This window comes from Neomonachus schauinslandi, chromosome 6 (genome assembly GCF_002201575.2).
Source record: "Neomonachus schauinslandi chromosome 6, ASM220157v2, whole genome shotgun sequence".
Classification (NCBI taxonomy): domain Eukaryota; kingdom Metazoa; phylum Chordata; class Mammalia; order Carnivora; family Phocidae; genus Neomonachus; species Neomonachus schauinslandi.
In genome coordinates, this window is record NC_058408.1 from 567,855 (window position 1) to 592,711 (window position 24,857).

A 24,857-nucleotide genomic window follows, 5' to 3' on the forward strand; every position below is an offset into this window, starting at 1 on the left:
TCTTGTCCCCCGGCTCCCCACTCCCACTGTCTTTGCTATTAAAACTGTGTAACAAGGGACGCCTGCATGGCTCAGATGGTTAAGCATCTGCCTTCGGCTCAGGTCATGATCCCAGGGTCCTGGGATCGAGCCCCGCATTGGGCTCCCTGCTCAGCGGAGAGCCTGCTTCTCCCTCTCCCTCTGCCTGCCTGTCTGCCTACTTGTGATCTCTCTCTGTCAAATAAATAAATAAAATCTTTAAAAAAAACAAAACAAAACAAAAACTGTGTAACAAAACCTGAAAGTAGGTGTGAAACCATAATCTTATTAAAACTCTGGTGTTCTGAGGTATTACTTTCTAAATAGTCTTTTTCTCCTCCTGGAGCCTAGGAATCCCTTCTGATTACTAAACTCTGGTTACACTTTTGGCTGCCAAAATGTTAATACACTAGTGTTTTTTGCACATGCCTTGTACTGGCACTTAAAATTACTTCACTGTTTTTTCTTTATTGCCAGGTGCGTGGAGGACTGCAACAGAGGAGTGGGGAACTGAAGATTGGAATGAAGATGTAGGTATTCCCAGGTCATTCCTCACTAGTGCCTTCTATCCCTAAGTGGTGTTTAGGGATAGAAAATGGGTATGTTTCTACCCCTCAAAATTCACCCTTAAGATTCTGACCCAAAACTTTTACATCCAAAATAGTGTTCTGAGCCAGAACATTTCACATATGTTATATGAAGGAGACTGGGCATGAACAGGACTCTGTGGAACCAGACTATGGAAAGGGCAAGTGCACCTGTGTAAGTCCAATATCTGATTGTCGGATTTATCCCAGGAAGAGATGGTGGTTGGGTTAGGGCAGGAAATGGAGTCAGGCAGGTAGTGCGTTGAGTAACAGCCGCTGGTGACGCGTGACTACCGGAGCTAGTTCTGTTATTTGGTTCACATTCAGGCATGGGTGTATGGTCCTGGAATTGGCTTAGAGGTGGGTACAAAGTGAAAGATACTGTACCACGTCCTCAAGTTTACAATCTGGTTGGTTCTGGAACCCTTTTACTTACTTGAAGCCCAACTTTGTAATTGAGACAAATATATAGGACTGGCCGTCTTCCAGCTTGACTCAGTTTGGAAACCTTGTACATGGCTGGCACAAAGGTGGCATGTAAACAAGCCCTGTGACTTCACTGGAGTAGTACCTCAGTAAAAGAATTTTGCTGATTCTTGGTCCCAGTCAAGTTTTTGTGATCAATTCTACTTTTCAGTGATACGGATTAACTCCTGTTTTAACATTTTTCAGTCTACTTTTCTATACTTGTATATATTCAGGCAAGATAGCTCATACGGGAAGAGAGTGATATGTCAAACTGTTTTGGTTTGCCAGGCCCGAGTTTTTAAAATTTCAGATGCATCAGCATCAGAGGGTGATTCTTTTCTGTTGTACCTGAGCTAGACTGCCTTGTGAATACTTTCTAAGATTTGGCTTGTCTGGTTAAGCAACTTTCAGAGAACTGTATATTTGGGGGAGTGGATTCCCTGTTTTTAGAAAAGAGATTTTAATCAAAAAGTGAAAACAAAACCAAATCAAGTTTTGAATAGTAGGGTAAGTTGCTTACCGAATTTTGGGGTCTTATACTACAAAGACTAGGTGTAATAAAGTCACCATTAAGGCAAAAATTGCGTATTGTTGAAATTATCCCTAAAAAGACCTTAATTCACCAGGACTTGGGTCCTTACTGCTCAAAAGCTAGGAATTAATTTCTTTTATTTCTGTCTTTGTCTTGGCTGTAACCTTTCTTTCTTTGAGAGGAGCAGTGGAAGATAAAGTTTGGTTTGGGTCGAGGTGGGAGTTGGGAACTCTGATGGGAAGGTATAAAAAGGTTTTCTCTCTTTTTCTGTGTAGCATGTGTATTTAGCTTCTTGTAAGTTTGGTGTGCATATCATGTGACTCCACTATATTTTACCAGGTTTCTTGATTTTACTCTCTCTTTTGATAAAATCATTGAGCCTGTTTAGAAGGGGCATGGAGGTCAGTCCATGTAGGGTTCCTTTGGGTAGGTGGTTTTCTCTTCTGAGGGTTTTCCCTTTTCCTTGGTGTTAAATTCCCCTTATCTATGCCAGGTTTCTGACTGTAGCCCACCTGACACCAGGAGTGACTAATCCCTCTGTTTTCCAGCTGTCTGAGACCAAGATCTTCACTGCCTCTAATGTGTCTTCAGTGCCTCTGCCTGCGGAGAATGTGACAATCACTGCTGGTCAGAGGCAAGTGTGTGGTAAAGTTCAGCATCTTTTCCCGGAGGGGCCTGATGAGAGAGCTCTAAGGAGAGTGGCACTGGGCCTTTATAAGCTCCCATGGTGTTGGTAGAATGGTAACCTAAAGCATACTAGGTTCCTCTTTAGGTGATTGATAGGTCTATAGGAGTTGATCTATTGAACGGAACTCCATATATTATAATTTTAAAGATGATTCTCTCCAAAATAGCTTTTTTAATTACGTAGGTCAATCTAAATTAAAACTTAGCACGATATAGCTTGTATTAAGGTAAAGTTAAACATGGAAGTGTTTTCATTTATTTGAGTTTGCAGAACTGTTCAGTAGCTTCTTTTCTTGCTTTATAATTAAGATTTTTGTCCAGTGAGCCTACTGAGTAAAGTGATCATTTTTACCGTAGGATCTGGCTAATGAACTTTTACGAACTTGAACCCTAGGTATTGGGGTCAGTAGAGGGAGAAACACTTACCAGGAATATTTTTATCTTTGGAAATCCCCTTGGATTATTTCTAGACCTGGGTATGATAGCTGTTGACTCAGAGGCCCTGAATTGCACTAGAAATAGGATGTTAGGTCCATCACCCCCAGAGCTGATGCGTATTGTTTTTCTGACACCAGTTCTTCAGTTCTTTGACACCGACTAGGTGTTCAGTAATTCAGTTCAGACACTATCCAGTGTTAGCACAGACCCTAGTTGACACCTTTATCCCACCAGACTGCCCTTGCTTCAGAGGTCAGCTGCAAATGGGGTCCCAGGCTATCCACACACTTCTGCCTGGCTGACTACAAATTTGGGGATTCTCACAGCCTCCTTCTTAGGTTCAGTAATCCACTAACATGACTCTAAGAACTCAGGGAAGAGGTACCTTGCCATCACTGGTTTGTTATAACCAGTACTCAGGAACAACAGCCAAATGGAAGAGTTGCATACGGTGGGGCGTGGGGTCGGGCACAAAGCCCCTAAATTTCATTACTTAAATAGGCCTGATTGATTAAGCCATTGGCTATGAAAGGCAGTCCCCAGCTCCCTTTCAACCCTAAGAGTGGGTAGATTGTGCTGGGGCTGAAAGTTCTAAACCTTTAAATCCCTTCCTGGTGTTTCAGGTGGCAGCTCCCTTCCTGAAGCTATGGGGGGGGGGACCCACCCTGAGTAACCTCATTATCATAAACTTTGGTTGAAAGAGGCTCATTATGGGGCGGCTGGGTGGCTCATTCAGTTAAGTGTCCACTCAATTTCGGCTTAGGTTGTGATCTCAGGGTCATGAGATGGAGCCCCATGGAGGGCTCCATGCTGGCCATGGAGTCTGCTTAAGATTCTCTCTCTCGGAGCGCCTAGGTGGCTCAGTCAGTTAAGCATCTGCCTTTGGCCCAGGTCATGATCTCTGGGTCCTGGGATCAAGCCCCGCATCAGGCTCCCTGCTGAGCAGGGAGTCTGCTTCTCTCTCTCCTTCTGCCCTCCCCACCACTCGTTCTCTCTCTCTCAAATAAAATCGTAAAAAGGATTCTCTCTGTCATAAAAATAAAATAAAGAGGCTTATTATGAATAACAAAAGACATTCAGGAAATTTTAAGTGTTTCAGGAGCTCTGTGCCAATAACTGGAGGCAAAACCAAATTTTTTTATTATACCACAGGTAACTTTGGAAATTTTATAAAATTGGAGGGGAAGTTCCAAAGACACTTGAAGAAGATGCCAGTATTCTAGTATATGTTTTTACATATTGGGTATTGGTAATGACAGGTATTAAGTATTAAAATATTGGCTATGGGGCGCCTGGGTGGCTCAGTTGGTTAAGCGACTGCCTTCGGCTCAGGTCATGATCCTGGAGTCCCAGGATCGAGTCCCGCATCGGGCTCCCTGCTCGGCGGGGAGTCTGCTTCTCCCTCTGACCCTCCTCCCTCTCATGCTCTCTGTATCTCATTCTCTCTGTCTCAAATAAATAAATAAAATCTTAAAAAAAAATTAAAAAATAAAAAAAAATAAAATATTGGCTAAAAAATTGTAATTTTGGCCCAAATATCAAGCTGCTGTATTAAAACTTACATTTGGTATTCCCTTAAATTGATTTCACTAAATTGAAATATTTAACATTATTATGGTTGACAACGCTATTGGAACACAGCTAGATCCTATAGTGGCTCTTACATGTCAATTATTTTGGTAAATTAAGCATTTCAGGTCTTTGTGTTATTGATGAGTGACTTCATTTTGATCTAACCATAATTTGATTTGGGAGTTGGGGAATGCTAGAATGTTCTGTCATTATTCATCAAGATGTTGCATCTCCCCACTAGAATTGACCTTGCTGTTTTGTTGGGGAAGACACCATCTTCAGTGGAGAATGATTCATCTAATCTGGATCCATCTCAGGCTCCTTCTCTTGCCCAGCCTCTGGTGTTCAGTAATTCAAAGCAGAGTGCCATAACACAGCCTGCTTCCGGAAACACATTTTCTCATCACAGTATGGTAAGTAGGAATCATGGTGTCTTCTAACCACTTTCCTGTCAACCCCAGCACATACATGCAGTACTGCCTTCTGGTGACAGAGATTTGGGGCAGGGTAAAGCATCCCCTTTTGTCCTCTAAGCAACCTTGGGTGTAGAGACATAGGAGTGGGTAGTAGGGGTGCCGCCAGAGGAGGACTTCGTTTTGGACACACTGAATCTTATTCTAAAAATGAGTGCGCATCACTGAATAGTCACTGTGCTGAGCGTTATTTGCTCTTAAAGAGAAGAAAAAATGACATCAAATTTTAATCCTTTTTAAATCCTAATTGAACTTTGATGGGAGGTTGTAGCACTTCCCTATTTGTTGATAGAACAGAATTGCCATATAAATTTGTTTAAACCAGACATTTCTGGACTAGGCTTCCAAAAACTTGAAGTTTTCATGAAAGTTTCTACTTACTATCTATTACTCCCGTTCTCAGGAAGCAGGGATAAGAGTACTTGCTTTGCCTGCCTTACTGAGCTGTAGAAAGATGAAATAAGGTCGTGAATAAGGGCTATACGAATGTGGGAGCACCAGTGGTATTGTTTATTAATACCTGGAGTACTTACGGCATGTGACTTACTGATTCAGTTAAAAAATTTAAGGTCATTAACTATAGCAAAGAAATCATTTAAACTAAACAAAGACGATGAACCAATATTTTTTACTATTATTTGAGTTGTCACAGAAAGGAAACTTTATTTGCAGCAAATAAGGAGATCACGGGGGGACCAATTTTTTTTATAGTCAGCAAATCCTAAGAAGAACTACTTTCCTTTTTTTCTTTTTGCTTTTCCCTTCCTGTCTGTTTGTTTATTTTTTGGTGGAGGGATACTGTAGTTGTGAGAGGTAAGAGACCTTGTGTGTGCATATAATTTTATTTTTCCAGTAGTAGGATTATAGTAATTATTTTAAATATAAAACTGCTGAGTTAGTCTCTAATCGGAACTGTCAGTTTTTTAACTATTGTCTAAAAATTTTTCTGTGCGTGTCAGTAGTAATTTGGTGATTGATGTTCTGCCATATACGAAAGGTGACAAGTGAGGAAAGGTGGGGAAGAAGGGACAGGGAGCAGAGCGTCGGGATTAAAAGAGAGAGAATGAAGGACGCCTGGGTGGCTCAGTTGGTTAAGCATCTGCCTTTGGCTCAGGTCGTGATGTCCTGAGATCGAGTCCCGAGTGGGGCTCCCTGCTCAGTGGGGAGCCTGTTTGTGCTCGCTTGTGTGAGCACACGCGCGCACATGCCCCCTCTCTCTCTCTCAAAAAAAAAAAAGAGAGAGAATGAGACAAAAGCCGTAAGAAGGGGTCATAAAGTTAAGGAAATAACTGCCAACCCTTGAGATAAATGGCGGGAAAATGTGGTGAAGTGCTCTGTATCTCTTTTAATTGCCTTTTTAATGTCTGGATTGTAAAGATTTACAACCAAATTCAAACTCTGGTATCAAATTTTCAGCGTATTTCATTTATCTTAACATTCTATTTAATGTGTCACATGATGTTAAGCTAAATAAAAATACCATTGTAAAAATAAATAAAAATACCATTGTGTTCTTCCCATTAGCTGTATTAATCAGAATGCTATTTAATTTTTTTCCCATTAAGAGTAAATGTTAGAGGATTAATTTCCCTTAAAATTTAATAGATGTAGGGCGCCTGGGTGGCTCAGTTGGTTAAGCGACTGCCTTCAGCTCAGGTCATGATCCTGGAGTCCCGGGATCGAGTCCCACATCGGGCTCCCTGCTCAGCGGGGGGTCTGCTCCCTCTGACCCTCTTCCCTCTCGTGCTCTCTGTCTCTCATTCTCTCTCTCCCAAATAAATAAATAAAATCTTTAAAAAAAAATTTAATAGATGTAAATAATGTAGGAAGTCCCCATTATCATGTATAATATGTGGACATTATCTAACATGCTGTGCGTTTAATGTAAAGCTTTGCACTTGCAGACTATCTGATAATCATTGCTATGTTAGATCATCTCTTTGCCACAATCTCATACTTTTAACTCGACTTCTGGTGTTTTGTTTTTGTTTGTATAATCTTGTGATATAGATTGACGTGGGAAAAATGTCTTACCTTGGGTTGGACAGATTGGTTTTCTATAAGAAAGCACTGCTTAGGGGTGCCTGGGTGGCTCAGTTAAGTGTCCCTCTTGGTTTTGGCTGAGGTGATCTCGGGGTCGAGAGATTGAGCCCTGCATTGGGTTCTGTGCTCAATAGGGAGTCTGCTTAGGATTCTCTCCCTCTGCACCACGCGCCCCCCCCCCCCAGCTCGTGCGCTCTTTCTCTCTCAAATAAATAAATCTTTTTTTTTTTTTTTTTAAGATTTTATTTATTTGACAGAGAGACAGCGAGAGAGGGAACACAAGCAGGGGGAGTGGGAGAGGGAGAAGCAGGCTTCCCGTGGAGCAGGGAGCCCGATGCGGGGCTTGATCCCAGGACTCTGGGATCATGACCTGAGCCTAAGGCAGATGCTTAACGACTGAGCCACCCAGGCGCCCCTCAAATAAATAAATCTTTAAAAAAAAAAAAAAACACTGCTCAGTGTTGATGAGGACGGTAGGTTGGGTAGGAACCTAAGGACAACTAGATTTTAAATCTCCTTGAAGGTGTTTTGAAGTAGTCAAGGCCACATAGTTCATCTTCTGGACAAGGCTGGTCTTCTTTCCTGGCAGTAGGGAATGGGGCAAATCTCCCAAAAGCATTAAGAGTAAATTTTGCTTTGTTATTCATGGTTACTGTATAGAACTTGGGTACATCCAGATAAAACAAATCATATTGACTCGTTACTTGATTGTCCAGTGCAGAAGTTTTGATAGGCCCTTAGCTTCTCTTCTTTGGCTCCTGTGCTACTTAAGAGCAGCATTGAGGTGAAGCTCCAGTTAGTTCTTGTTACTTTTTGGCTACTTAGTGGAGAGGGCAAGGACATTAATGGCTAAAGTGAAATTTTATATTAACCTTCATATTAATTTAATAATCACGTACTGGTTGATTTAAAACTTAAAAGGGAAAAAATTCCCTCTAGTCATTAGATCTTTATCCCTGAGGAGGAAATGATGGTATAAATTTTAATGGTTCTCATTGTTTTGAGTGCTTATTATGTGCCATGCACATATTAAATTCTTTTTTATGTACATTGTTTGTTTAATCCTGCTACAATTTTATGCGGTACTATTTTCATTTCTATTCTCAGGTGAGGAAAATGAGGTCCAGAGAAATTACAAATAAGTTTTCTTTCTTTTTTTTTTTTTAAGATTTTATTTATTTATTTAATTGACAGAGAGCGTGAGGGGGAACACAAGTAGGGGGTGTGGGAGAGGGAGAAGCAGGCTTCCGGCTGAGCAGGGAGCCCGATGCGGGGCTCGATCCCGGGACTCCAGGATCATGACCTGAGCCGAAGGTAGTCGCTTAACCAACTGAGCCACCCAGGCGCCCCTACAAATAAGTTTTCCGTGATTATGTAGCCAGGATTTGAACCCAGGCAGTCTGACTCCAGAGATTGTGCTCTAAAGGACTAGACTGGGTACTCAGTCTGCTGACTTTCTTTACTTGTCTGATCTCTACTGGCTCTCACTGTAGAGAAGTGTCTTTCTGAGTAGCAAACACATTTGCTTGCTGTAGATTTCTTTCATCTCTGTGTTGATCTACAGGTGAGCATGTTAGGGAAAGGATTTGGTGATGTCGGCGAAGCCAAAGGTGGCAGCACCACGGGCTCGCAGTTCTTGGAGCAGTTCAAGACTGCTCAGGCCCTGGCCCAGTTGGCGGCACAGCATTCTCAGTCTGGAACCACCACCACCTCTTCTTGGGACATGGGCTCCGCCTCACAGTCCCCATCGCTGGTGCAGTACGGTGAGAAGGATGGAAAGTGACTTGAATTCTTTAAGCATTGGAGCATTAATGCCAGAAGCTGGCAGGAGTCGAGGGTGGAGAATATGTCTTGAAGTCAGGAGAAAGGCAGCCAGCTGGCTAGTATCCCATACCAATTTTCCCCTAGTCAGGCTGAGTTCAGAAAGCTAGGGAATAGTGAAAAGTTGAGGCTCAGTATCTCTTTATCAGAATTAGACACATTTATAGTTGCAGTCTTCAGTTGACCTGGAGGTTTTTGGATTCTCCCTAGATTGGTTTTTAGTGTTTGAAAACAACACGTTGCCTTTGAGAAGTTTCATGGACTTGGCCATTTTAGGATCCTACACTTTAAATATGGATAGTTCCTAGATTCCTGTCTTACACAGGCAGGGTAATAGTGCTGACTTGATTAGGCTGTATTTAGAACAGGTATGATCCAGTGATTATCACTTTTAGAAATGATAGTAAGCCCTAAGAGAGAGCCTGTTTATATGAGGTACTGAATCTGGAGGGCCTCGTTTTGTGGCTCTAGAGTAGGAAAATGGCATTTTATTGAGGTTTATCAGCATCTTTGGTCTCATACATATTGGGTTTCTTCATGCAGATTTGAAGAACCCAAATGATTCAACAGTACACAGCCCCTTTACTAAACGCCAGGCATTCACCCCATCGTCAACCATGATGGAGGTGTTCCTTCAGGAGAAGCCACCCGCAGTGGTTACCTCCACAGCCGCACCTCCGCCCCCCTCTTCTCCTTTGCCAAGCAAATCCACCTCGGCCCCACAGATGTCTCCCGGGTCTTCAGACAACCAGTCCTCTAGCCCTCAGCCGGCTCAGCAAAAATTGAAACAACAGAAGAAAAAGGCCTCCTTGACTTCAAAGGTACCTGAACTTTGAGATGGGTGTCGTCTTAGGGCAAAAGGGGTATGGGATTTGGGAATTGAGATTGTAGGGGGATAGTCTGCAAATTTGAAGCAGAGGGTTTTGTTGTTGTTGTTAGTCTTATGGTAAGGTTGTAATAAAACCATTGTCTTCTCTTTACAGATTCCTGCTCTGGCTGTGGAGATGCCTGGCTCAGCAGATATCTCAGGGCTAAACCTGCAGTTTGGGGCATTGCAGTTTGGGTCAGAGCCCGTCCTTTCCGATTATGAGTCCACCCCCACCACGAGCGCCTCTTCAAGCCAGGCTCCAAGTAGCCTCTATACCAGCACGGCCAGGTAGAGGAAACCTCAATCATAAGACTTTTTATTGGGCTTTTACTACTTTTCCCGAGTCTCTTGCTGATTCCTATAACTCCGAAGAGGCTGAGCCTCTGACTGAGTGAAGGAAAAGTACCCGATTGTAGCATTTTGTTAAGCATTTCAAAATACTGTTGAACTAGGATTATCTATAATTCTAAACAGGTGGAAATATGCCTCTTGGGTACTTTTAGAGTGAGAGGACTTTGGCATCTGGCTAACAAGGCCTCTGACACATTTGGTCCTTTGGTGTGGGCCTTATGCCTACGAAGGGTATGACTCTGGCCTCCTAGAAAAGATGTAGCACTGATATATCACACAAGTTAAACGGAACCTTTCCTACCTCCTCTGATAACTATCTGGGAGGGCCAGCATAAGCAATAGAAAATCCTGGAGGAATTTCTGGGACTAGGCTATTTTCCTCAGTCCTTCGAATTTAAAAATATAGGTGTTAGGCCCTAGCCTAATCTGTTGAATCATAATTGCCATTAATGCATGTGAATATTTTAAAAGTTCTTCTCGGGAGAGTTTTACCAGTAACCTTATATCTAATAGGGTTTCTGAGAGAGCCAGGAGCTCAGAATTCCTAATGAATATGAGCAAAAGTTGACTTTCCTTGTGCTTAGGGTTCATGTTAGGATGTATCAGAGGGATCAGGAGTGGTCTATCCTTTCTGCTTTTGCCTCTTTTTCTTAAAACAGCAGAATGTAGGGTAGCTGTTTTAGTTTAGACCTCTGACTTTATAGGATGTGAAATACCTATTGTCAGGAGAAAATTGTTTTTTATTTGTTGCTGGAAGTTTTCTTTTTGATTGTAATCGAATTACTGTAGTAGAAGATCTCCACCATTTCCTTAGTATTAGTGGATCTGTTCTGCTTTGTTTCTCTGAGATTTTCCTTCTGCATTCCCCACAGTGAATCTTCATCCACAATTTCATCTAACCAGAGTCAGGAGTCCGGTTATCAGAGCGGTCCAATTCAGTCGACAACCTATACCTCCCAAAATAATGCTCAGGGTCCTCTGTATGAACAGAGGTCCACACAGACTCGACGGTACCCCAGCTCCATCTCCTCATCACCCCAAAAGGACCTGACTCAGGCAAAGGTAATGGCTTTACGAGTCTCTGGGTGCTGGTTAGGACAATATTGGGCAGAGTCTCTTCAGTGTTAGTGTTTCACTTCATGACAAATGGTGCTGGGATACCTCAGAAGTGCTGATTGAGAAGCTGGGAAAAGCACATTTCTGTGGTTGGTGAAATTAGAAAGTTCTTTTCAGCAAGCCTGGAGTTTCAGAGCCAGAAAACCTTTCTCTTTGCAGTAAAGATTCGTTCTTTGTAGTAGAATCAGTGTCAAATAATTGTTTACTTTTCTGGGAAGATCTGAGTGCTAGACTTCTGGGTGTGTATCAGCAGACACCTTGCTGTGTCTCGGCCCGGTGAGGGGAGAGCATGTCCCAGAAGTGCTGTGGAGTGACGGTCAGATGCAACCAACACAGTGGCTGGTTTGGCTGAACTGCCGGACTTCCCCGTCCTCCCCTGGGGCCCTAGACTAAGGCCTTTCCTGTGTCTGTTCTGGGTTTGGGGTCTCTCGAGCAGTTTGGGGGTTGCCTTCTGCTGCTGTTGGTCACACAGGATTGGTATACCTTGTTTTCATTTCCATTTTAAGTTCTTGTCATTTTGTTTGGGTAGTCTGCATTACATTAATCCTTTGGTTAGCTTGCAGAATTCTCTGAAAGATTTGTTGATGGAAATTAAGCTGAGTCAGTGCTAACTTGACCTGTTCACTTAATTTTGTGTTTCTTACTCCTCTGTTTTCTTGTACCAGAATGGCTTCAGCTCTGTGCAGGCCACGCAGTTACAGACCACACAATCTGTTGAAGGTGAGTGTTCTCCAGGCCTTTTCCTCTATGTTGTAGTGTTTTTTCTCCCCTCTCAGTACTTTTTGCTTTCCTTAGATTATAGTGAGAAGAGTCATGGCTCTTCTGGTTATAGTCTTCATTTGGTTCTGCCTTGCTATTTAATATCAAACAAACCTAAGTTTTCAGTTCCTGTGTTTTAGAACAGGATAATACCCTTGGTTCCTTTTGTTGGATAAATGAGATCAGTGCTCTGAAATGCTTGGAATTTAAAAAAGAGAGGAAGGGAGGGAGAGAGGGGCTACCTAAACACACATGGTCCATTATTAAATAACTCAGCACTCTCGGCTTGGGGACAGCCTGGGACTCCCATGACTAGGGGTCATTTCTGTACCTCTCATAGACACTTCCTTTCCCTTGACGAGGTCAATTATTTATTCTTTACTTCCAGGTGCTACAGGCGCTGCTGTGAAATCTGACTCACCTTCCACTTCTGGCATCCCCCCTCTCAGCGAAACGGTGTCTGCAGCTTCCTTACTGACAACAGCCAGTCAACACTCATCCTCCTTGGGTGGTTTGAGTCACAGTGAGGAGAGTCCAAACGCTACCACCACACAACACAGCAGGTGATTTGGGTCGTGGCTGAACGTTGGGGTTGGGAGGAGCAGTAACAGAGCTCTCTGTCTCCGTCCTGTCCCTGCTGCCTGGCAGGGGCCACATTAGTGAGGTGGATGACCTGAAAGCTACGGGAAGTAGAAGCAGAGGAGGCCTGTTCTCCCTTCTCAGCAGCCACTCTCGCTGTGTCTGCTCCCTGCCCTCGGCTGGCCACTGTGCTCCCCATGATCTCAGGTCTCCTTGGTCCCGTATTCCGCCTCATCTCCTCACCCGTGTTCTTGATGGAAGCTCCAGGTCACATAATCATAGCTCTGTGGCCGACGGCATCCTCTTCTTTGCAGCACGTTATCCACGCAGCAAAATACCCTTTCGTCATCCACATCTTCTGGGCGCACTTCGACATCCACTCTTTTGGTAAGTGTGATGCTGCAAGAGAGGAAGTGTGGTTTTCTTACACTTCTCAAGAAGGGATTCTTGGAAATCTCTTCATGAGGTGGCCAAGGCAGGAGAATCCAGAAATACTACAGAGCTGTGGGCTAGTTCCCCAAACCCAGGATGTGACTCCTGCGTCTTTGTGTGACTTTTTTTTCTTCTCACACTGAAGTAGGTAGGGCTTTGTATGTTCTGATAAATGCTGTAAGAACGTCCCTTTCTCACTGGGGTGGCTGTTCTTATTCCTTGGTCTGGGATATGCTGAACATAGGTGCTGAAAATCATCAGTGTGAGTCTGGGCATCCTATGAAAGTGGAGGCTAGATGAAAACTTTTGATCAAATCATTGATTTCACTCTTGTGATTTAGAACAACCATTTGTGGAATTAGGCTGAGATGGTGAGGAAGACCCATTCTGGGCAAAGGTGTCTGGTTTGCCAGAAACCAGGGAAAGATAATGAGTGCTAAGGCTTCCGTAGAAGTCTCTTTTTCCTCAGATACACCATTTGAGGTTCAAATTCATCAGAACTTGCTGAACTAGTGAAGGAGAATGTGGGAGAGAAGACTAGGATGTATTTCCTTGACTTAAACCGTTCGTTGGCCAGCCAGCATTGGTTTCTGGGGTGTTCGTCCCCGCTTGCTCTGTGCCTCTCTGACGGGGGATGATTTGCAGGGGGTCTGTTGTTAACCACCCCTGACTGATGACTCTTGGGAAATATGTAGCTGGAGGATAATTAGTAATTTCTTCTGGCTCCTTTGGCAGAGGGCACCCAGAACTCTGTCGCAGCCTTTTTTTTTTTAAACTTTTTTTTTTTTTAAGATTTTTTTTTATTTATCTATTTGAGAGAGAGAGAGAGTGAGAGAGAGAGCTCAAGAGGGGGTAGGGTTAGAGGGAGAAGCAGACTCCCCGCTGAGCAGGGAGCCCGATGCGGGACTCGATCCCGGGACTCCAGGATCATGACCCGAGCCGAAGGCAGTTGCCTAACCAACTGAGCCACCCAGGCGCCCTGTCGCAGCCTTTTTAATTGGGCGGCTGATGTGCTCTCACCAGCAGAAGGGAGTGTGCCTCTCTCCTGACCTGTTTTGCTAATCACTGTCTCCTCCTGTCTTTCGCTGCTCCCCCTTTTTTAAGCACACAAGCGTGGACAGTGAGGCGAACCTCCATTCTTCCTCCAGCACTTTCTCTACCGCGTCCAGCACGGTTTCTGCGCCTCCCCCGGTGGTCAGTGTCTCCTCCAGTCTCAACAGCGGCAGCAGCTTGGGCCTCAGCCTCAGCAGTAACTCCACCGTCACAGCCTCGACTCGGAGCTCAGTTGCTACAACTTCAGGTAGAAGGTGGCTGGCATTCTTCTGGGACAGAGGATTGAGAAGTAATTGTGTGACAGGGTAAAAGTGATTTCTCTTTTTAGGAAAAGCTCCTCCCAACCTCCCTCCTGGGGTCCCGCCATTGTTGCCTAATCCGTACATTATGGCTCCAGGGCTGTTACACGCCTACCCGGTAAGTGAAACCGAAGTGCCTTCTCCAAATGATGAAGATGAGGTGGCTACTCTTTACAGCTCTGGGTTCAGGTGGAAGACTATAATTAAAATACCAAATAAATGAGTGGCTGTCATATGTAAGCAAACAGGTTTTGGGGAAGAACTAATCATTTCTAGAGGGGGAGGACTAAACAAAGGCCATTTCTTCTATTGTGTATTTTCTCTGCATGAAACACAGATTCTGGGCCTCTGAAGCTAAAGGCCAGAGTGTCCACCTGGAATCCCTTTCGGTTTCTCAGAGAATTATTTTCTCTGGTTGAATTGATTCCCTGTCTTGGAGGGTCTTTGCTGGCTCTGACCAGTCAGAGCAGAGTTCCCTGACCCGATCTGGGGACTATCTGAGAGTTAGGTGATGGACATTGGTAGCTTTTTGTCCTGGTGTTTCTTCTATCAAATTCCTTGATTCGGTGTCTATTAAGATGAAGGGTATTGGGGCGCCTGGGTGGCTCAGTTGGTTAAGCGACTGCCTTCGGCTCAGGTCATGATCCTGGAGTCCCGGGATCGAGTCCCGCATCGGGCTCCCTGCTCAGCAGGGAGTCTGCTTCTCCCTCTGACCCTCCCCCCTCTCGTGTGCTCTCTCTCTCATTCTTTCTCTCTCAAATAAATAAAATCTTAAAAAAAAAAATAGGGGCACCTGGGTGGCTCAGTCGGTTAAGCGACTGCCTTCGGCTCAGGTCATGATCCTGGAGTCCCGGGATGGAGTCCCGGGATCGAGTCCCGCATCGGGCTCCCTGCTCGGCGGGGAGTCTGCTTCTCCCTCTGACCCTCCCCCCTCTCGTGTGCTCTCTCTCTCATTCTTTCTCTCTCAAATAAATAAAATCTTAAAAAAAAAAATAGGGGCACCTGGGTGGCTCAGTCGGTTAAGCGACTGCCTTCGGCTCAGGTCATGATCCTGGAGTCCCTGGATCGAGCCCTGCATCGGGCTCCCTGCTCAGCAGGGAGTCTGCTTCTCCCTCTGACCCTCCCCCCTCTCGTGTGCTCTCTCTCTCTCATTCTCTCTGTCTCAAATAAAAAAAAAAAAAAAAAAAAAATTTAAAAAAAAAAAAGAATATGGGTATTTATTTTAAAATTTTAAAAAAGACATGTGTTTTTGCTCCTCAGAAAGAGCGTCTAGGTGAATATCATACAGAGGAAACATCCAGTAATGTTTTTTACTTTTTTTTTTTTTTTTTAGATTTTACTTATTTATTTGAGAGAGAGCGCATGAGTGGGAGGGGCAGAGAGAGAGAGAATCTTAAGCAGATTCAGTGCTGAGTGCAGACCCCAACATGGGGCTCAATCTCGCGACCCTGAGATCATGGCCCCACCCAAAACTGAGTCAGATGGATGTTTAACTGACTGTGCCACCCAGCACCCCTACCCATTTTTTAATAACCGTACCACCTTAGTACCCATACGTTAGAGAAAACAAGAGTAAGATGTGAATCCTTGCTGAAGGAGATAAATCTTAAGCCATGTTTTTGAAGGTATGACAAAGACTGATAGAATAGAGAGTAAAGCAGGCTGTTCGTACGTGGCTCCTGTTTGTCCCGCTGTTGCCAGAGCGGAGGGATGCAGCCTAGTTGAATCAGGGTGGTATGTAGTTCAAGGAAAGCTTTAAGACCTTTCAGGAATCACTTAACCTCTTTGTTCTTCACTTCTTTCCTCTTAAAGGAACCTGATACAAGTAATCTATGTCCTGTTCTTCCTAGGAATGATTTATCGTGTTTCTTAGCACCTTGGTTTGCTCTGATGGTAACCAGTTCCTATTAATGTTGTTACGTGTTTGTATCTTCCAGCCACAAGTATATGGTTATGATGACTTACAGATGCTTCAGACAAGATTTCCCTTGGTGAGTATGTGGTGTAGAGCGTTGGAAAAGACAGCGATCTTCACCTTACTGTTGAGGGATTATTTCAGGTGTTCAGTTGATAAGTCACAGGCTTAGCTCTTCCCCAGTCTGTACCTCCACACACAGACTGATTCTCAAGATCTCTTAGAACACAGGGACTTGGGAAGTGGTTTTAACTGAAGGTAACTTTTTAATCACTTGTTGAGTTCTTTGAAGTAAACAAATTTTAACCTAATCTATAGCTCAGAGTATTCTGGAGCTCTCTGGATGCTTTTTCCGTATGTGTCAGGTGCTTTGAATTACAGAAAGGCAATCTATTTTTATTTTTTCTTTTTAAGATTTTATTTATTTATTTAATTGACAGAGAGAGAGAGACAGCGTGAGGGGGAACACAAGTAGGGGGAGTGGGAGAGGGAGAAGCAGGCTTCCAGCCAAGTGGGGAGCCTGATGCAGGGCTCGATCCCAGGACCCCGGGATCATGACCTGAGCCGAAGGCAGTCGCTTAACCAACTGAGCCACCCAGGCGCCCCAAGGCAATCTATTTTTCAGTAGCAGTAAACTGTTAGGGATATATCTAAAGATTTGAGAATATCATTGGTTCTGATGGACTTGATGTGTTTCCTGGTGGGCATACCCGTAGACCTTGTCTGACTGTGCTTGTGCCCAGGCAAGGGGGACAGTGTATGCGAGAGTAACTTGGAGTTCGTGCCAGCCCTAGCCAGCTGAATCAGTGGCTGGATAAATTGCAGCACTCCCAACATTGTGCTTTGCTGTTACTCCTGCTGGGGAGTGAGTGTCATTGAGTGTCTGCTCTTTGATTTCTCTCTTCTAGGATTACTACAGCATCCCATTTCCCACGCCCACCACTCCGCTGACTGGGAGGGATGGTAGCCTGGCCAGCAACCCTTACTCTGGTATGGCTGGGATGGGGCCGAATGAAGGGAGAGTGTGTTGGGATTGGTGGAAGAAACCTGATTAATAGCAAGAAGGGACCCAGTTCTTACTTTAATTAAGATCTTTGGCAGAAGGTATAGAATGGATGTGATGAATCAGGGTGGGTAGATCTGGAATGCTGCAGAAGATGATTTCCTTCTCATCCCACTTTGCTGTCTCCCTGTGGTTCCAGGTGACATCTTGCCTTAGTTTTCTGTCATTCTCCAGTCTTTGCCAGGAAGTACAGTGCTTGAACTGGCCTTCCTCTGCTCCTCTCCACTCCTGTTCCCTGCTCACAGTGGCAGTCTTAGTGCCTTGCTAGGCCATGATCCTTCTTTTTATGCCTGATCTCTCGTCCTCTTTGACCTAGCTTTTTTCCTGAGCTGTTAATGTGTTTTGAGTTCAGCATGGAGTGTTCCTCGTGGAGGGGAAGCAGGGGAAGGCCAGAAGGATAGGAGTGGGCAGAGAAATCACGCAGGAGCTTTGTTCTGGGGGTCTGTCTCCCACAGAATCGTACAGGCATCCGATGTTTGGCTTGACTTAGCACTGTGCTCAACAGTGCTAAATGTTGCCACAAAGAAACGTAATTCAAAGAATCGAACTTTAACAGTCTTGGATCAGGGCCTTCTGGAGTTGGGGGTGAAAGAAGCAGCAGATACATTTAGCCTCTCCTGCTGTAGGTGACCTCACAAAGTTTGGCCGTGGGGATGCCTCCTCCCCGGCCCCGGCCACAACCTTGGCCCAGCCCCAACAGAATCAGACTCAGACTCACCACACCACGCAGCAGACCTTCCTGAACCCGGCGCTGCCTCCTGGCTATAGTTACACCAGCCTGCCGTACTACACAGGGGTCCCGGGCCTCCCCAGCACCTTCCAGTACGGGCCTGCTGTGTTCCCTGTGAGTACCTGGGCTTGGTCTTTCCTTGTGGTGGTGAAGAATCCCAGCCCCCAGACACTATCCTAGCTGCCTTCAAGGCTAGATGACTTTTTAATAATGGATGGGGAGAGACAGTTCCACCTCTGGCCTGTTTCTGGCCTGGCAGAGGGAGGGGGGCTGGAATTGGTGGTATTGGGATAAAGGTTACCTGTTCTTAGAATTATCTAAAGAGGGGATAGGGGATGTGATCCCATACAGCTTTGTGCCCTAGACTGTCCTTCATTACCAGCTGCTACCTACCACTTTCCCTTCCTTTGAACTACCATTTCTTGACTTCACCGGTAGATTTTATAAAGCTCTGTAGAGAGCCCATTTCACTAAGCAGACTGGTCTGCCTGTCTCAGGATGGTAGCCATCTGAATGCCCAATCCCTAGAGTAGGACAGGTAGGGGGGAATGGTTCTCTGCCACCATGTCACCTCACTTCTAGCCCTTTTGTCTTCAGGTGGCTCCTACCTCTTCCAAGCAGCATGGTGTGAATGTCAGTGTGAATGCATCGGCCACCCCTTTCCAACAGCCAAGTGGATATGGGTCTCACGGATACAACACTGGTAAGCTCACCTTGACCCTGGCTGTCCGTGGTTTCTACAGGATGTGACTGAATGAGTTTCAGGGAGGAAGACATGGTGCTTGAGAAAACGGGGTTGGTGAGGTGTGCTCTAGCAGCTCCATGTAGGATTTTTCATGTGTGACTGATGTGGGTGTTTATCCGAGCAGCACCAGCAGAGGGGTGCTTGATATAAGAATGGGAGTCCAGCACTCGAGATGGGAATACCTGGGGCACGTGTTGGCTCTTAGAGAACGTTGGCTGGCCTAAGCTTTGGGTGGGAAGCAGGGCAAGGGGCCCCAAGGTGTTACCGAGACGTCAGTGGAGGCCAGTACCAGCATGTCTGGCACTGGTAGCGTGGGCAGCGAGGTGCTTCCTGAATAGCAGAGTGGGGCGGGCTTGCCTTACACTTCCTTCCTCATGCAGCTCCCTTTTGTTCCCCAGCTGGGAAACCTAGGATGTGGAGAGAAAGGCATGGGGTATGAGTACTCAAGAGAGGGAGAGGGAGACCTTAGGATCCCTCCTTCGTATGGCAGGTCTCTTGGCAAAGTCTGTTTGCATATCTGATGGCAGGAGGGAAATGTAGGAATCCTCTGAATGGGCACTGACCTAAAAGATCACCTAGTCTAGCCCTGGCTCCCATACCTGACAACATCTGCACTCCGTTTTTGGAGGAGTTCCATCTACTTTTTTCAGTGACTTCTACGTAGACAAATACGGGGAGGAGGTTGTTGCAGCTGCAAAGAGTTGGGGTTGAGGGTTTTTCAGAATTCTAAGCTCACTTACGCTCTCATGGTGATTTGGATGGAGCTGCATCTGTGTTCTTCACCCCTGTGTGGACTCCAGGTGGGTCGGTTGCCCAAGGTTTTCAATAACTGGGAAGCTGAGCTGAGCACAGAAGGCAATAGGTCTGAGAACGAACTAACAGGCAGAGCTTTGAACTGTGTTGGAGCAACTTGGAGTGAGTCTGGATTTAACCTGGAGAAATCCTGAGACACCCCACTCCTTGTGGCTGCCCCTCTTACCAAGCAAGGTGCACCCTAATCCTTGGAGGGGAGGATTGTAAGCTTTCTGACTTGGAGTGGCCCCATTCTGATTAGATTTAAGTTTTAGCTGGACCAGATTAAAGAATTTTAAGAGGTAGGTGATAATATAAAAGAATGGCATACCTTATTCTGGAAATTCTAGTTTCTTATTCCCCTTAAGATTTCAGAAACCTGCTATAACAGTCTTTTGAGCACCCCCAGTTCCCAATCCCACAGAGGGGTCTTGTCATCCCATTCCTCATCAACCTCTAAATTCATTTATTTTTATGTATTTGATTCCTTTTAGGAAGAAAATATCCACCCCCTTACAAGCATTTCTGGACGGCAGAGAGCTAATTTGGCCCAAGGCTGGGGGCTGTGTTTTGTGTGTGTGTATAAATTTGCACTGAAGTCTTGTTTCAGAAACCAGACCACTGAGGAGAGCCTGCTGAGCTGAGGCCATGCCTGCGTGGCTTGGGGAAATGAGTTGGTGGATGCCTTCTGGGCTTTGAACTTGCCCTTCCCCCATTTCCCTCTCCCCCATGTGTCTGACCCTGTCTTACCCATTTCGAGTTCCAGCGGTGCAGCACCTCCGAAGCGTCAATGCACACACCTGCTGTTGCTTTTGATTTCTGGAAGGCATGTAGTTTCAACTTGTAACAAAATATTTGTAGTCTTCAATAAACTGTGGTATTTCTTTAGCTAACTCTGGCGTTCTTTCCGTGCATGTCTGTCTGGACACTAGGAGCCAATGTTGTGCCGTGGATGACGGGTGGAGGGGGGCCTTTTCAGTCAAACCCCAGCATAGCCAAAGAACTAAGAACTGTTACCCTCTCGTCATGGTGATTGTGTTAAGGTGGGAGAGGGGAAGCAGCCTCAGTTTCCAGCCCTTTGATTGATTGGTAAAGAAAGTGATTTTGTAGAAAATCCCTGATTCTCCATGCTTATTACAGCTCTTTTCCACGTAGGTCTTCCCCTTGCCTCTGACGTAAGCGGAGGGAAAGGCCTGAAACAGCTTGGTCCTGTCATGTGAAAGGCAGACGAGGTGGCGTTCGGAGCTGGTTTAGGGAAGTGGCTTCCAAGGCCCCAGGCCAGGTGGCCGGTTGAGATCTGTTAAAGTCTTTCGTGACTCCAGCTGTGGAAACTGTGCTAGCCTGCAACAGTGTTCTTACTCTTCGGCCCTCCATACGCTTCTCAGGGGTTGTGGATTATTCGTTGTTTTGCACTTGTGGGTGTAGCTAAGGATGTGTGGGAGAAGTTTGCTTACACTTCTCCCTGACTATGGAAATTCTTATCCCCACTCAATCCAGGGGCTAGTACACCATCACCCCTTGGTTTACAGAGTTAACTTGTATGGTGAGAACACCATCCTTGGTTAATCGGAAACCCAGATATTCCACTTCCTTTGTACTTGTTCCCAGCCCTCGAGTAATTTTTTCCTGTGAGTGTGACCAGCTTCCCCAGGGGCTGCCATGCTGGAAGATGTTGGTTCTTGTTTGTCCTCCATGCTCTCTCCACATCAGATCAGTGTGGTTGTCACTGCTTGGGAGTGGGGGATAGACGGGGCGTTGACTGTTGGAAGGAAAGCAAGAGAACTCTAGTCTGAGGAGCTTTCTCGTAACTGGTGAAGGGTAAGTGGGGAAGCCAACACCCGTTATGTCTAGTGCTCACACTCAGGCTGTTAGGGCTGCTACAGTGTTCTCTTGTCCTGCACCTCCAGCCCTTCAACCAATACCCAGACTAAAGCCTCAGGACTAGAAGCTAGATTTTAGCTAGTCCAGCCTCTGGAAAGAATGAGACCAGGTTGGGGGAGGGGGCTGGCAATCTAAAACTAAATTCCTCCCTACCACCCAGCTTGAGAAACCAGTTAGCTGTTTCTCTCATCCAGCATGGGGTAACCCTGGGTGTCTGCAAGGTGTTTGAACCTTTTCAGTAAAAATCAGTCATGGTCTCTGATTTCCCTCAAAAACGTTTGTATCCTTTGTCCCACCTCACTCTCAGCCCTTCCACACAAACCTCCTTGGTGGCTTAGCCTTTTCCATTAATCAACCGTTCTTAAGGTTATGTCCATTACCCGTGATGTGCATAAGGGCACGCGGGGTTTGAAGAGGGAGGGGGTCAGACTACCCCCGTTTGTCCCTGTATCATCCCTTTCTTTTCCCTCAGTGCCTATGAGGTGTAGAGTTGCTGCTTTGGAGATGGGACAATGTTTTCTCATGCTCTGATTCTGTAGTTCTGTTCTTTTTCTTGGCTCCTCCGTGGAACCATCTGGACTTGTGCTGGGGGAGGGCTTTCCAGGTTAAGGTGCCACTTTTGGGGAGATCCTGCAGTAGCTCTCCAAGGAGGGCTTAACTTCTGAGGGCTGCCTTTGTCCTAGGCATTGGGAGGATTGGGGTTCTGGAGTTTGAAGGGGGACTTGCTCTTGGGTTTGGGAGGCATTTGTGATTTGGTCACTTTAGCACAGTGCTTCCAAAAAAACTCTTCCATCAAAGTGCCCCTAATAGCAGGAGAGAAGGATCCAAGCATACAGTTTTTCTGAAGTTTCATTTTATCTCATGTGATGAGATTGAATGTATCTTTAAAAGTGTGCTTTAAATTTGAGTTATTTTCCCTCAAATCTTGGCATAAAATTTCTCTAGTAAGATGCTAGATTATTTTATCTGATGGCTTTTTCCTGTCTCCCTGACCCATGGCTCCATACCCGAGGGTACAGTGTGTGTATTTCAGTGTCGAGAGTAGAAATAAGACGAGGAGTGGTACTGGTTTCCTTGAAGTGGTGGTGGTTGTAGGGAGTTCTTCGCCGGGAAGCACGCAAGTTATTGGGAGCATGGATCAGAGCCTGTGTCTCACAGAGAAGCTCAAGTTGTAAATGATGACGTCAGATTTTGTATTCCACATAGACCGTAGGAGATAGCCTACCCCACTGCCTTCCTAATCCCTGTCCCTTCCCCATGCTTAGGCTTAAATTACTTAGCTGGAAATGCACCTTTGTGTCAGCTCTTTAAGTCGTAAGTACCTAGCCTAGAAGAGCCAGGACTGGAGAAGCCAGGGGGAGCTGAGACTGCGAGAATGGACCGTGCTCTTGGGGTTGGACTGGACTGCTCCTTGAGCTCTTACCTTACGCTGTGAAAGCATGGATCCTGAGCCCAAAAGTATCTCTTCATGAACAGAAAGAGCCCAGACTACCTGTCTTCGGGAGCAGGACTGAGTGGAGTCTGGATGGGTTGATTTAAAATGGACATTAAAAGTTTAATACATTTCTTTTGGGCTTTGGTACAAAAGTATTTTGAAAACTGTATGCTAGTGGGGTGTCGCTATTTCCCCTTGCCCCACAGAAAGCAACTCACCTCGCATTCTCACACACATACTCAGTACATACCTGGAAAGGGCAAGAGATTTGGGTCATGAGCTCTCATCTCTCAGGCCTGACCTGAGATGGAAAAGCAGACCAGCATTCCCTTGCAGTGCGATAGCTAGGAAGGCTGCACACACCATCTCCTCGCCGGGAGAGGGGCCAGCAGCTAGCTGAGCTAATCCTCCTGTCTGTTTCCTCCTCCCCCAGGTGTATCAGTCACCTCCAGTAACACGGGCGTGCCAGATATCTCGGGTTCTGTGTACTCCAAAACCCAGGTAGGTGCCTAGCTCTGGAGAGAAGTGGAAAGAGACGGACAGAGAGGAGGTGGCGTGGCAGTGTCCAGTTCAGTGAGCAAGCACGACCCTGAGAAGTGTCAGGAAACCCACCCTAGATGAATGGCCTCTAGATTGCAGTTTCTCAAAGAAGTCTAAATCCAGCCCTCTGAGAAAAAGCAAGAGAAGTGTGACAGGGAAGATGAGGCGTGGCAGATCGCTGTGACATGTGTGGGACTCACTGTACTACCGTCCTTTCTTTACCCACTGCCAGCCTTTTGCAACTTTCCAAGGGAACAAGTGTGGAATGAAGGGAAACTGGTTCATTTGTTCTTTGTGAAAACAAGGAGTGGGTGTTGTTAAGTTTGATACATGAAGTGTTAACAGGAGTTACGGTGGAGCACTTCATGGCCGAGACCTTGCCACCGACGGGCCCAGCTGCAGGGTGGGTGTGACAGTAGAGTCCCGAGCGCGCTCACAGCCACCCTCTCCTGCGGTCCTGACAGCTGGAAGTCAGTAGCACCCCTGTGTTATGTGTGAGAAAACGGGAGTCAGAGAGGGAGTCCTTCTCTCAGGATCACACAGCTCTTCAAGAGCAGAGCGGAGACAGACCCGAGCACCTGGCTCCAGGTGCAGTGCTCCTCCTCTGACGAGTACTGCTCTCGGTGGGTACGGGGCTTGGGCCCAGAAACTCCAGGGATTGGTTTGCTGACCCCTTTTACTGTCTCTCCTCCATCCCACTGGATAGCAGTCCTTTGAGAAACAAGGTTTTCATTCCGGTACTCCTGCTGCCTCCTTCAACTTGCCTTCAGCCCTAGGAAGTGGGGGGCCCATCAATCCGGCCACAGCTGCTGCCTACCCACCTGCCCCCTTTATGCACATTCTGACCCCCCATCAGCAGCCGCACTCCCAGATCCTCCACCATCACCTGCAGCAGGATGGCCAGGTAATAGCCCTCCCCCTCTCCTTTCCCTTCCTCTTCCTTCCTGTCCCTTAAAACTGCCCCCCCTTCCCTTTTCTTACCCTTCCTCACCACCTTCACCCAGCCCTCCCAGCGCCAGCCATGGGCACACAGCACATACAGACACAGTGCACACGACACAAGCCGGCGGCAAGAGGAGAGGTCAGAGAAGGGGCCAGGCTCAAACCTCCTTTGCTCTGTTCCTTTGGTACCTTTCTCCTCTACCTCCGGTAGCACAGCTGCCCTCATCCCATCAGACCTGGGTCACACCTACCCTCTGACCTCTCCCAGCCTCCCCCCTTCCCTGACATTGTAGCTTTCCCTTCTAATGGTGGAGTTCTATTGTCAAAGTTTGTCCCTTTATTTTCCATATATCCTGGTTCTGCCTCAGCTACCATATTTGCAGATGATTCTCTGTTGCCAGCGCCAGCAGGAGGAGCAGGTAATGAAACTGAATGATGATGTGCTTGAACCCACTCCTTTCCAGCCCCCATTTCACCTCCACAGCCTCAGGGAACTTGAAAAGGCTGCACAATCACAGATCAGGACACACGAACACAGACACCTTGCTGAGCTCTCTGGCCTCCCGTCCCTCTCTTGTCCTCCCCTCCCCAGCGCCCTCTTTTTTCTTTCTGCCCTTCCCTGACTCTGGAAACACTTGGTTACCGGAATGGAAAGCATTCTTGGGGCAGCATCTGGAGCCTGGGGCCTCAGACTGTCTCTCCTACCTTGCCTGCAGTG

General features: G+C 46.1%; 1 protein-coding gene and 1 non-coding gene across 17 annotated transcripts in view; both read left to right on the forward strand.

The window, feature by feature from the left end:
* The window catches only part of UBAP2L (ubiquitin associated protein 2 like), a 42,457-nt gene that overhangs the window by 16,438 nt on the left and 1,162 nt on the right, over nt 1-24,857 (forward strand). For 4 of the 16 annotated variants that reach the window (XM_021682181.2, XM_021682178.2, XM_044915845.1 and 1 more), the window contains 19 exons: nt 496-548; nt 2,154-2,239; nt 4,544-4,715; nt 8,383-8,581; nt 9,183-9,460; nt 9,623-9,795; nt 10,731-10,920; nt 11,640-11,694; nt 12,122-12,296; nt 12,627-12,699; nt 13,849-14,044; nt 14,126-14,214; nt 16,034-16,087; nt 16,920-17,001; nt 17,701-17,918; nt 18,402-18,507; nt 23,091-23,158; nt 23,904-24,101; nt 24,508-24,848. In XM_021682181.2, the coding sequence (XP_021537856.2) occupies nt 496-548; nt 2,154-2,239; nt 4,544-4,715; nt 8,383-8,581; nt 9,183-9,460; nt 9,623-9,795; nt 10,731-10,920; nt 11,640-11,694; nt 12,122-12,296; nt 12,627-12,699; nt 13,849-14,044; nt 14,126-14,214; nt 16,034-16,087; nt 16,920-17,001; nt 17,701-17,918; nt 18,402-18,507; nt 23,091-23,158; nt 23,904-24,101; nt 24,508-24,762 (2,720 nt within the window). In that variant the 3' untranslated portion in view covers nt 24,763-24,848. Of the gene's footprint in view, nt 1-495; nt 549-2,153; nt 2,240-4,543; nt 4,716-8,382; nt 8,582-9,182; nt 9,461-9,622; nt 9,796-10,730; nt 10,921-11,639; nt 11,695-12,121; nt 12,297-12,626; nt 12,700-13,848; nt 14,045-14,125; nt 14,215-16,033; nt 16,088-16,919; nt 17,002-17,700; nt 17,919-18,401; nt 18,508-19,835; nt 20,235-23,090; nt 23,159-23,903; nt 24,102-24,507; nt 24,849-24,857 lie in introns of those variants that run through there. The other 12 variants (XM_021682186.2, XM_021682185.1, XM_021682187.1 and 9 more) reach the window with 6 other exon arrangements.
* Nucleotides 16,714-16,850, forward strand: LOC123325226. The gene has a single exon (XR_006540325.1). It is a non-coding gene; the product is annotated as a small nucleolar RNA SNORA58 (small nucleolar RNA).